Below are 13484 nucleotides of genomic sequence, written 5' to 3' on the forward strand. Positions count from 1 at the left end.
TACAGTCTTATAAACTTATGACAATGTCCGATGTATATAGGCTATTATGGACATTATGGCTAGATGATTATACGGACAACATTTTATTCTCTTATACAAACTACACCCTTTGCAAACAATTCTACATACAAACTTTGCAAGCAAAAATAGGCACACATACTACTGCTGTTCCTTTTGTCAATGGAGTTTTAAATTCTGGAGAAACAATAAATAAAACTATGTTATGATATTTGTAAAACATAGTGTAAGACGGGCTACTTTACCTGGTCGATGGACATGGTTTCCGAATAAGGTTACAGCAGTCAACGCTTACTCAGCGTAGTCTACAAATTTGAGTGTTTTACGCTGACTACAGGCAAGCTTATATAGCAACAGGGTTTATGACACTGGTAACAGACCATTATACTTGTCAACCACATTTGGGAACCGCGAGCAAAAGTTACATAGTATTGCTTTAACTGAACTTAAAACAATATTCACATTAACCCATTATATAGGTTGTTCATGGGTATGTCATTTTTAGCTACCTTTCCCTTCAGAAAATAGGAAATTGACAGAAATTTAAAGCAACACTATGTAACTTTGCTTGCGGTTCCCAAATGTGGTTGACAAGTACAATGGTCTGTTACTAGTGTCATAAACCCTGTTACTGTATAAGCTTGCCTTTTACACTCAAATTTGTAGACTACGCTGAGTAAGCGTTGACTGCTGAAACCTTATTTGGAAACCATGTCCTGATGGTATTTCTGGCCGTGTTCTGCGGTCCTGTGCTGATCAGCTCGCTGGTTTGTTTACATCCATTTTTAATGAGTCTCTTGCTACATCGGTGGTTCCCACCTCATTCAAAAAATCGGTCATCATCCCTGTGCCTAAGAACAATAAACCCTCTTGTCTGATTGACTATCGTCCTCACATCAATAGTCATGAAGGTCTTTGAGGGACTGGTTAAATCACATCCTGCACTCTTCTCTCACACACATTGACAGCAATAACAGGAACTATGTAAGGCTGCTATTTATTGACTATACCTCAGCTTTTAAAACTATAGTCCCTATAAAGCTAGCTTCTAAACTCATAGACCTCGGCCTGAATTCTTCACTCTGTGACTGGATTCAAGACTTGACAAGACCTCAAGTGGTGAAACTAGGCACCTCCAGCTCCATCACCCTGAACGTAGGAGCCCCACAGGGCTGTGTCCTGAGTCCCCTGCTCTTCTCTCTCTACACACATGACTGCGTGTCTTCCCACAGCTCCACATCCATTATCAAATTTGCTGATAAAACTGTGTTTCTGGCCCTCATTCACAACAATAATGAGACCGCATACTTGACCGCATGAGGTAGAGAAATTAACATCATGGTGCCAGGACAACTGTCTCTCTCTGAATGTGAGCAAAACTAAAGAACTGATTGTGGACTTCAGGAAGAGACAGCAGCAGCCCTATACTCCTCTTACGATCAGTGGGACCCCTGTGGAGAGGGTGAGCAGCTTCAAGTACCTTGGTGTAAACATCTCAGAGGACCTGACTTGGACTACTCACATTCAAACACAGGTTAAAGAAGCCAGGCAAAGACTGTACCATCTGCGACAGCTGAGGAAATTCAGGGTCTCACCAGCAATCCTGAAAACTTTCTATTCTGGGGCTATAGAAAGTGTATTGACTCAGTGCATCTCAGTGTGGTATGGGAACAGCTCCAGTCAAGACTGCAAAGCCCTGCAGAGAGATGTGCGCTTAGCTGAGTGCATCTCAGGGTCTGCTCTCCCCTCTCTGCAGGACATCTACCTCAAACGCTGCAGAAGCAGAGCTGCTAAAATCATCAAGGACTCCACCCACCCCAGTAATCATATTTTCACTTTGCTGCCATCTGGTAAGCGCTTCCATAGCCTGATGGCAAAAACTGAGAGACTCAGGAGGAGTTTCTTCCCCCAGGCCATCAGGCTCCTAAACTCTAAACCAGGTTCTTAACATTCTCATGCCTCCACTTAATGTTCACTTTATCAATTTCACTTTATTCACTTCCTCACATAGACACACTGACAGAGTCACCCTGTTTGCACATTTGCTTCTTGTACATTCCTGTGTATCTTAATATTTAAGACTACAGTTTACATTCATGCACATTATTTTGCATTCTATATTTAATTCTACAATATACATCTTTTTAATATTTTATTCTTATATTTTTATTGTTTACTTTTATTTCATTCTTACATAGCTATATTTATGTATATTTTCATTTGTTTTCTTTAATAATTGCACTGTCAATGGAGCGGACCTGACTCACATTTCACTGCTGGTTATAAAAGCTATATATAATTTTGTATGTGACGAATAAAAATCTTGAATCTTGAATCTTGAAGCTTCACAGCTCTTTACCTCTGACCCACTTCAGGTCTTATAGTCTCTGCTAAAGAGCTGACGAGGTGAATCAGGTGAGTTAGACGAGGAAGACTGCTGCTCCAGGACAGTCTTAAAAAACATTTCAGAGACATATTCTTAAATGTAACTCATATAACAAACACTTATATGCAGACACAGTTTTAAGGCATCTTTATTTGCCTTTTTGATAACTTGATGACTTAACTGATGACATGAATTGGACATTGCTTGCTCGTACTTTCTTCCGCGCTTAGATATGAAATGATACAGCCTACAATACGCAGCCCAAACATCCAGTCTCTTCATGCATTTCTGCCAAGAAGTTTTCGGGAAAAACAGTGAGACATTCCAGTTTTGGTGAGTTATTATAATATACGCAAAAAGCAAAAAGCTCTATTAACAACTATGCCATATGTTTACACACTTTAGCTGCTGCCAGTGGACCACTAGACCATTACAACTTTTAGTTAGCAATCTCCATCCTGGGAACACAGAATGGTTCCTGGTTCTGGAGAAATCCTTTTCTTGTCTTTTCATTTAATAAAAAAAAAAAAAAAAAAAACGCTGTCACTGTTAATGAATTTGTGATTGAATCTCCATTACGGTGGTTTTTTTGTTTTTGTTTTTTTTTTGGGGGGGGGGGGGGGGGGATAGTTGAGGGCTGGGGGTCACATAGATATTCAAATATATTTGAAAACATTGCATGATATTCGATATCAGTTCGAATTAGATTTTTCTCAAAAATGACAGCCTTACTGTGCACTGCCCCATTCACAGAGGAACACATCTGGCACTGAACTGAGAAGTGTGTGATCCATGCTCACCATCCTGTTATCTTGTCATCAAGTTATTATAATGAAATGCAGATATAACATACAGTACATGTATTGGCTACAGTGTCAAATCATTCAAATAATGCATTTTAGTGCGGTTTGCTGTAAATTTATGTCAGTGAAATTGGGGACACATATTGCTCATAAATAGCATTGTTTCCTCAGAATGACCCAGTTGCAAGCAGGCATTTGTATTATAACATGTTTTGTTTGTTTGGCAGTTTATTATTGTTTGTAAAAATGCACAAACTTGTTTTGGTTTTACAATTCATGCATATATTTATTAGGAATTGCTTTGCTTATATAAAACCTAGTTTGTTGCCTGACATTTAAATGCTCCTCATTTACAAGTAACCGATCTCAGGGAAAGTCCCCACCAAACCGGTGCTAGTTATCCTGGAGATTCTCACGCAGAAAATATTTGAGAGCATTAGGACGTTTGAACAGTTATAGTAGGCGTCTCATCACTCATCCCGGAGGCTTCATTTAAATGTTGGATGCTTCAGTTTCCGTCCCAGGACTGTTTCATCTCACACAGTTACGCTCTCACTGATCGTATGGGAAACTGCTGATATGAGATGAAAGGACAGCGTGTAGGTGGCTGACAAGTGGGGTTGTGCTGAATTCATCTTTAGATTAGGAAAATGTGATTAAATATTTTTCTGAAAAGGAAAATAGGTTTGTTAAGGCTTAAAATAAGTAACCACAACAGAAAAGCCAGAACACGATGGAAGAAACAGGAAAGAGGTGGTTTTTTCTGTTTCGTTTCACTCTGATGTGGCTGATTGTGTGAGTTTATCTGTGCCTCAGTGGACCTTTACACTTCATCTACGGTTTGATTGGTTTCCAAAGGTGAACACTACAATAGCAGAAAGTGTAGCGTACATTAAAAAAAAAAAAAAAAATGTATTTTTCTAGGATATTGCATTATAATTATACAATCATCATGCAGTTAATAAATGTATATAAATTACGTTTGTATATTACTTACATTTTTTTTTTTTAAATCTAATTAATTACATGATGTGGTGATTAATTAATCAAATTAATCGCACATCAAATTTGGAGAAATGTCTCTGAAAGATCATTTTAAGTCATTGTTGTGCAAAGTATCAAACAAAAGCAAGAAATATTTAGTGTGATAAAATGTATTACATATACTCTTTTTGACCATGTGTGTAAATGACGACACAATTGTAATTTCTGGTTGGGCGAACTATAAATTTAATAATTATTTTCTTAATTGTATTATTATTACTATGAAAATTTGAAATTATTTCTTTAATGAAATTATACTTTAATACTAAACTTAAACTGCCAGTAGGAGATGGTAAATTCCTTAATGATTAAGTCATCGAGTCATTTACTCATTCGTTTGATTCGTTCAAATGGCTGATTCATTCAGGAGGGAAGTAAATGCTTCTTTATGAATGGTTCACTGAATCATTAGGCTTGTTCGACTTGAAGTGGGTCATCACCATCAGACCGATCGGTGCGTGACATCATCATCACCATCAGACCGATCGGTGTGTGACATCATCATCACCATCAGACCGATCGGTGCGTGACATCATCATCACCATCAGACCGATCGGTGCGTGACATCATCATCACCATCAGACCGATCGGTGCGTGACATCATCATCACCATCAGACCGATCGGTTTGTGACATCATCATCACCATCAGACCGATCGGTGCGTGACATCATCATCACCATCAAAGAACCACAAGAGTAGATGACTCCTTGTGCTTCTGAATCTCTGTCACGATACTTTGATGTCAAACACAGATCGGTCTGTGCAGCACTGCTTCAAATTCAACGTGACTATGGCCAATGGTTCAACAAGCCAAATGATTCACCAAATTCATTCAAAACGTGGATTAAGAAATAAAATACCGCTGTGGGTTGTTTGGGGATGAACAGTTCTGATTTTTCTTTATATTTTGGTTGGCAAAATTTAGCAAAACAGACATTGTTTCTAAAATAACACAATATTAACTTCTTAATGAACTGTTGTTTATTATTGGACTTAGCCTACAGCTCGTGTGGTATTTATTAACTATGTAAAGTAAATATGAGACTAATTTCAAACGTATCTTGATCTTGAAGGGATATTCTCTAGGCTCCATCACACAGTCAGCTGTTGCTCTGTCTATTAGTCATCAGTCGACTGAATGAAACGGATCCACAGGTCTGGGGCAAGTGCGGCAAACACACTAAGAATTTTAACATGTTTTTTTTCTTCATAATTAATTAATCTAATTAACGCATTAAATTACCAGCCCTACTAAAAATATAAAATTTCCCCTTCTGCTAGTATATACATTAGAACCTTAATATTGAGGTTTTCACCTACTCTCAGCTCAACTCAAGCTAACTCTTCATGTTAAAGTGATTATTAGCCACAAAAAGCACATTCTCTGCTCATCTGTTCACTGGCTCTCAATGAACCAGCACACACTGTTAATGGTTTTGAGGGGAACACTTTGTGTTAGAAAGTGAGGAGTTTTCATAGAGCATTAAACATGCTGAAAAGATCGGCATGATGTTCTACAGGAGCACGGATCGGCAAACACCAATAACTACTGATTTAAGGAGTCAGGCTCGTTTACTATACTCATATACTATACTCTATACTCATCTTTAATAATTTAATACAAATTTCTAATTAAGTTTAACCACTTTAATATCCTATTCAATTTATTTGCTAAATACATTTCATAATTATTTTATGTTCAAAAATGTGTGTGTGTAGATTTATATTTGTATTATTTTTATTTGAAATAGGTTTCTAATATTCTACTATTAGGCACCTATAGTACTGAACACAGCTTTCACTCTCAAACTAATAAACAATAATAAATACAAATGTTCATGTGTGGTCAAGGGTAGTCAATTTTTTAAAACCAGTCAGAGCAAAAAATCTTCATATCTTCATATTTACAGCCAAAATGCTATCTTTCGAGCAGACTTCTTGAACCATGAAACGTTTTGTATACAACACAAACAAGTTTTGAAATAGAATTATTGTTATTTACTTGTAATAAATGACATGACTTATTAAAATGCACTGAAAAAAAATTATATATATATATATCTTTCTCAATTTCCCACATTGAAAACACTTTACAAAATGAGGTTTTTGTTTTTCCTTTTATACAAATAAGTTTATATATACAGAAATCCACATGTGTAAAAAAGTATGATCATATAATGATATAATGTCACATGCGTGTAGTTAGTTTCGGAGGTCAAGGGTCATGAGGATCCTTCTAGCAGGGCTTCTGGACGGTCACGGGGTACAGGAGGGGGATAGCGATGCCCTGGTCCGGTTTCTGAAAGGCGCTGATCAAATTCTTCACTTTTCTGAACAAGCGCTTATTCTGTCCTGGTGCTGTCTGTAAACAATAAACGAATAAACAAACAAACAAACAACCACGGCATCAGTATAATCTATTAACAAGGAGCAGATAAACTAAAATTGTTCTAACCACTTCTGTAGTACCATAGTTATATCTATATCTATAATATCTGAGTTAGTTGAGTTATATCTCTGCACTGTTCTACAGTGTTTGAAAGAGAAATGTCTTGGGCTATTACTATTTCTTTCTTTCCCTTCTTTCTTTCTTGTCAGTTATATAAATGTGTGTGTGTGTGTGTGTGTGTTTCAGACTCAATGTGACGGGGTTGAAACGATGATCCTTTTTCAGGTTAAAAAGTAGTAATATCACAAACTGAAATCATTTTAAAAATAAATGTTAATACTAGCATTAATGACAAAAACAACAATAATAATAAATAAATCGAGAATCTGTTTCCTGAGAAACTCATTTTATTCAACTTACAAAATATAAATATAGCTTACAAATGAGGAAACACACACCTATACAATTTCATAATTATGCATATACTAATTATTATAATGGCATGGTAATTATTAGTCCTATAGTTGCCTGAATCCAAATGTTGAAAGCAGATGAATTGTGTTTGATGCTGATGTGTGCAGCTGTCAGTGGCTCACCTCGGCCGCCCAGGAGCCCTCGGCGTCTCTCTGGAGCCGGTACGTGTAGACGAAACCATTACACCTGAAACACACACACTGAGTCAGAGTCAGAGTCAGGGCAAACACACACACACAGCCCAGCATCTCAACGAAAAACAGATTCTACATTCACACGTTATCAATAAATCAAAGGTTATTTGACTACAAGAATGTTTTCATGGCATTTGCCATTTTATTGTAATTGTAAAAAGCATTTCTATATATGTTGCGTGACACATGTTGAGGCTAGATGAGCAAAAGCAGAGATTTGTGGAGGACTTACAGAACGCAGAGGCAGTATGCGCCAGCAACACTCTCACTGTCTCGGATTAAATAGCTGCCGTCTCTGCCCGCTTCACACAGACGCATCTCACACGTCTCTCGGCTGATGGCCCCGTGATACACAGACAGAGATTCCATTGTGCTGCATGCATTGTTTGTCAGGCAATCACTACACGCGTGTTATATGTGTCCCTTGAACAGGAAATGATGAAACCAGGCAGGAAACAAGCACTTCAAAAATAAGGCACAATTTCTACAACAATAGCAAAAGCATGCGAAATGTCAGGTGAACATCAGAGAATGCATTTTCAGATAATCTGGAGTCAGGACGCACCGCTGATGATTAATGTTTGATAACGCCGTCATTCCCTTTGTGTGTGAAATTGTTCATATGTAACATTTTTGATCTTTCAAGTTGCTTTCACAGGTCTCACCTAAGATTCTCCTCTAGGTTTACAAAAACATAAAAGGCCTCATCTGAAGCTCTGTGAACTAGATGCCAGTTGTTTTGGGCTAGGGAACATATTAAAGCCCTCAGATGGAAGAATGCTGAAGTTTCCTCTCCTCTGTGTGTTTGAGAGTATCGCACATGAACAAGGAGGGATAATAGTGATGTATCCTGTTATAGAGCATCCCTGTCACCACATTCATCCTGTGTCTCTCTCTTTCTCTCTCTCTGTGTGTGTGTGTGTGTTGTTGACATAGATATAAAGCAAGAAACAGAACTGCATTTGCTCCTCGTTTCCCACCTTTACCTCCAGCTCCTCCTTTCAGACTAATTGAATTGAAGACATTTTTCAGAGATGGTTTACTTCACACAGCTTTTGGTTTATTACACAGCTGGCTCCTGTCCCTCTCATCGAAGAGAGCATCAAAGGTGTGAAGAAGAACGATTCTGGAGAAGAAAGATGAGGGTGAGTGCATGATGAAAGAATGTGCTGTTTTGCCTTTAACAAAACTACTAATGCTAAAACTACTAATGCTAATAGTGTAACTGTGATATAATAATCTGACATCACACCCTGACAGCTGCATCCACAGGGCCATTTTTCTTATTAATCAAGCGGGATCTACAATATAATATCAAAGAGAGGACTTAATTGGATAAATATTATATAATGCATGAAGAAGGCAGGGAATAATGCTGTATTTTTAGTTATTTGATAGCATTGAATCAGAGGTGGAAGATGTGTATGATTTTTATTCTGGACTAGTTGTACGTTTGAGATTTTAATCATAGCGAAAGTGCTTTGGCAGACTATTTTCTAGAGACCTCTGTCTGTGATGGTGAGATGTTTTCCGAGACGGTGTGTGAATCTATGGATGACGCTACAGTATATAGTCTGAAGCCTAGCTGTTAGAATCGCTCAGTCGATATTCTGTGATATACTGATCCTATTACTGTGCTGGTTATTATACAGTTTATTTGGAGATAATATTGGTTTCGCTCTTTGCCTAAATGTCTGTGCCAGTTCTGTGTATGATTATTATTAATTCAGACGGTTTCTTCAACTCTAAAACACTACACAATGTAATGTGTAATTAGAAATATGGGTAAAACACCTGTGGAAAAAACAAACAACAACAATCCCTTCAGTGAATTCACTCCTTTTCTTACAGTGTAGGTTGTTAAAAGCATCACAACTAAGACCAGAATGAGAAAACTCTGAGAACTTCTTGAATTGATTTCTGACCACAGAGTTAAAGTCCTTCTGACACTAATACTGTATGCTCTGAGTTTATGACACTGCGTGATCATGGCATGATTTTATCTACAGGAACAGATGTCAAAGGTTGTACAGTAGACACTCAGATGCTGCCCTCTTGTGGGGATAGCTATTATGGTCATATATATATATATATATATATATATATATATATATATATATATATATATATATATATATATATATATATATATATATATATTATACACGGTAAAGCAGGTCATTTGTGAACCCTAGCTGACAAAGGAAATTATTTCATATTATATTCATAATTAACATGAACAGTGAGAAAAGTTTTAATGAACCAAAAAAAGAGAGAAATAACAGTAAGAATACCTAAACCAGATTGAAAATTGTCCAGGTATCCATTTGAGTTTAAAGGGTTAGTTCAGCCAAATATTAAAATTATGTCATTAATAACTTACCCTTATGTTGTTCCAAACCGATAAGACCTCCGTTTATCTTTGGAACACAGTTACTTTAAGATATTTTAGATTTAATCAGAGAGGTTCCCTTAGAAAGCCACGTTTCTTAGCATTTGTAAAACTGCATTTTTCCATCTCAAAAATATATCTAAAATATGGCCAATTCTCTCAATGTCAAATGCAGACATGTTAATCCATGCATTTATGACTTCAAGGTTAGACTATTGTAATGCTTTATTGGGTGGTTGTTCTGCACGCTTGGTAAACAAACTACAGCTAGTCCAAAATGCAGCAGCAAGAGTTCTTACTAGAACCAGGAAGTATGACCATATTAGCCAGGTCCTGTCATCGCTGCACTGGCTCCCTATCAAACATCGAATAGATTTTAAAATATTGCTTATTACTTATAAAGCCCTGAATGGTTTAGCACCTCAGTATTTGAATGAGCTCCTTTTACATTATACTCCTCTACGTCCGCTACGTTCTCAAAACTCAGGCAATTTGATAATACCTAGAATATCAAAATCAACTCAATCAAGGCAGATCCTTTTCCTATTTGGCGCCTAAACTCTGGAATAACCTACCTAACATTGTTCGGGAGGCAGACACACTCTTGCAGTTTAAATCTAGATTAAAGAACCATCTCTTGAACCTGGCATACACATAACATACTAATATGCTTTTAATATCCAAATCCGTTAAAGGATTTTTAGGCTGCATTAATTAGGTAAACCTGAACCGGAAACACTTCACATAACGCCCCCAACTGAGCCTGGTTTCTCCCAAGGTTTTTTTCTCCATTTTGTCACCGATGGAGTTTCGGTTCCTTGCCGCTGTTGCCTCTGGCGAGTTCTCTCAGTTGCTTGTGCATCTTTTTCTTTCACACTTTTTTCTTCCACTAAAATTTCTGTAAACATGTTTGGATACAGCACTCTGTGAACAGCTTCTTTGGCAATGAATGTTTGTGTTTTACCCTCCTTGTGAAGGGAGTCAATGAATGTCTTCTGGACAAATGTCAGATCAGCAGTCTTTCCCATGATCGTGTAGCCTAGTGAACCAAACTGAGAGACCATTTTGAAGGCTCAGGAAACCCTTGCAGGTGTTTTGAGTTGATTAGCTGATTGGTATGTCATCATATTCTAATTTGTTGAGATTAATTAGTGTTTCTTTGTTAAATGTTAGCCAAAATCATCACAATTAAAAGAAGCAAAGACTTAAACAACTTCAGTCTGTGTGCAATTAATTTATTTAATACACAAGTTTCACAATTTGAGTTTTTAAAAAGTTAAAAAGTGATGTCATACAGCCAAATATGGTGACCGATACTCAGAATTTGTGCTCTGCATTTAACCCATCCGAAGTGCACACACACAGTGAACACACACACCATGATCATACACCCGGAGCAGAAATGACTGAAATAAATGAACTTTTCCACAACATTATAATTAATTGAGAAGCACCTGTTCATCACATTTTAGTATTGGTACAGCTCACAAATATGGTATTATTTAAGCGAGGACAAGCGCCAAAGTAAGCCATACTGAGCTGAACATTGCAGGGGGAAAGTGGTCCAAAGGTGGGTGGTTTAGCGCAATTGTTCTGGACTATGGTGGTAGGCACTGAAAGACCTTTTTAACGCCTGCCTAGACAACCCTGTGCCTGAGCGGGAGATGGATGAGCTGGAGATCTTTGATATTTGGGGGGTCGTAATGTAACTGCAACATTGGTCTCAGTGGGATACCCCAGCCACACCTGTTTCTCCAGGCTCCAGACAGGAGGACCGCCAGCCCAGCGCCACTGCACAAGATGACAGCCACAGGTGACCCTCCAGGGTCGAGTCAGGTTCCCGTTGACCCTTCAGAGTCTATTCAGGTCCCCGTTGACCCTCCAGAGTCGAGTCAGGTGCCCGTTGACCCTCCAGAGTCAGGTCAAGTCACCATAAACACTCATGAGTTAAGCACTACCACAGTTAGACCTCAGGAATCAAGTCAAGTCACCATTGATCTTCATGGGCAAAGTCAAGTCACCAGGGTTCTTCATGAGCAAGGGCAAGTCACCAATGATCTTCATAGGCAGAGTCAAGCCACTGCTGAACTACCAGAGTCTCTCCACGTCTCTGCTGAACTATCAGAGCTTCTCCGCGTCTCTGCTGAACTACCAGAGCCTCTCCACGTCTCCGCTGAACTACCAGAGCCTCCACGCGTCTCCGCTGAACTACCAGAGCCTCTCCACGTCTCCGCTGAACTACCAGAGCCTCTCCACGTCTCCGCTGAACTACCAGAGCCTCCCCGCGTCTCCGCTGAACTACCAGAGCCTCTCCACGTCTCCGCTGAACTACCAGTCTCTCCACGTCTCCGCTGAACTACCAGAGTCTCTCCGTGTCTCCGCTGAACTACCAGTCTCTCCCCGCGTCTCCGCTGAACTACCAGAGTCTCTCCGTGTCTCCGCTGAACTACCAGAGTCTCTCCGTGTCTCCGCTGAACTACCAGTCTCTCCACGTCTCTGCTGAACTACCAGAGTCTCTCCGTGTCTCCGCTGAACTACCAGAGTCTCTCCGTGTCTCCGCTGAACTACCAGTCTCTCCACGTCTCTGCTGAACTACCAGAGCCTCCCCGCGTCTCCGCTGAACTACCAGAGCCTCCCCGCGTCTCTGCTGAACTACCAGAGCCTCCCCGCGTCTCTGCTGAACTACCAGAGTCTCTCCACGTCTCCGCTGAACTACCAGAGCCTCTCCACGTCTCCGCTGAACTACCAGTCTCCCCGCGTCTCCGCTGAACTACCAGAGTCTCTCCGTGTCTCCGCTGAACTACCAGAGTCTCTCCGTGTCTCCGCTGAACTACCAGTCTCTCCACGTCTCTGCTGAACTACCAGAGTCTCTCCGTGTCTCCGCTGAACTACCAGAGTCTCTCCGTGTCTCCGCTGAACTACCAGTCTCTCCACGTCTCTGCTGAACTACCAGAGCCTCTCCACGTCTCCGCTGAACTACCAGTCTCCCCGCGTCTCTGCTGAACTACCAGAGCCTCCCCGCGTCTCCGCTGAACTACCAGAATCTCTCCACGTCTCCGCTGAACTACCAGAGCCTCTCCACGTCTCCGCTGAACTACCAGAGCCTCTCCACGTCTCCGCTGAACTACCAGAGCTTCTCCACGTCTCCGCTGAACTACCAGAGTCTCCCCGCGTCTCCGCTGAACTACCAGAGTCTCTCCGCGTCTCCGCTGAACTACCAGTCTCTCCGCGTCTCCGCTGAACTACCAGAGCCTCTCCACGTCTCTGTGGAACTTCCAGAGCCTCGTCACATCTCAGTCAAACTTATCCTGTTGTGGCCACAGAGGCCTTCCAGGAACTCACCGCCTGCCATGTGATGGCCATGGAGACCATCTTCCTTCTCCTCAGGGCCACGGAGGCCACCCTTAACCTGTTCTTGTTCTCTATTTCAGACTTACATAACCAGACTTGCTATCCTGTGCCATCGATCCCACTGTGGTGGTCTTCAGCGCCGCCCTGGTGGGCTTCTGTCTCAACCGCACAGCTCCAGTTCCGCCTGATCCACCCTGGATACCTGCCCTGTCGGCTCGGCCCTGGGTCCCTGAACTTTCTGCTCCCTCCTGACCTTGTTTTTTTTTTTTTTTTTTTCTGTTTCCCTCTATGGACCTGGCCCTCCGTCCCTTCCCTCTGGTCCTCCGCCGGTCCATCTCCCTCCTGGTCTCTGTGTTCCTTGGTTTGTTTTGTGTTCGATGGAGCATCATTTCCCACTAGCCTTGTCCCTTCATCACGGTTAATTGCACACCT

The 13484-nt window shown here is 40.4% G+C and overlaps 1 protein-coding gene across 1 annotated transcript; it reads right to left on the reverse strand.

Annotated features, from left to right (window-relative positions):
- Positions 1 to 6350: 6350 nt before the first annotated feature.
- LOC113114449 (SH2 domain-containing protein 1A-like) lies at positions 6351 to 7749 on the reverse strand. The gene is made up of 3 exons (XM_026281381.1): positions 7542 to 7749; positions 7238 to 7301; positions 6351 to 6614 (listed from the first exon to the last, which is right to left on the reverse strand). The coding sequence occupies exons 1-3, from the start codon at positions 7676 to 7678 to the stop codon at positions 6489 to 6491; spliced, it is 327 nt and encodes a 108-aa protein (XP_026137166.1). The 5' UTR covers positions 7679 to 7749; the 3' UTR covers positions 6351 to 6488.
- Positions 7750 to 13484: the final 5735 nt, after the last annotated feature.

This window comes from Carassius auratus, chromosome 14, assembly GCF_003368295.1.
Source record: "Carassius auratus strain Wakin chromosome 14, ASM336829v1, whole genome shotgun sequence".
In the NCBI taxonomy this organism is placed as follows: domain Eukaryota; kingdom Metazoa; phylum Chordata; class Actinopteri; order Cypriniformes; family Cyprinidae; genus Carassius; species Carassius auratus.

What these genes read in the sequence shown, in the direction of transcription:
- LOC113114449 (XM_026281381.1), bottom strand. Translation starts at nt 7,678, where the DNA reads ATGGAATCTCTGTCTGTGTATCACGGGGCCATCAGCCGAGAGACGTGT. An exon ending in GCATACTGCCTCTGCGTTCT is followed by an intron (nt 7,302 to 7,541) that starts GTAAGTCCTCCA and finishes TGTGTGTTTCAG; the next exon opens with GTGTAATGGTTTCGTCTACA. An exon ending in AGGGCTCCTGGGCGGCCGAG is followed by an intron (nt 6,615 to 7,237) that starts GTGAGCCACTGA and finishes TATTGTTTACAG; the next exon opens with ACAGCACCAGGACAGAATAA.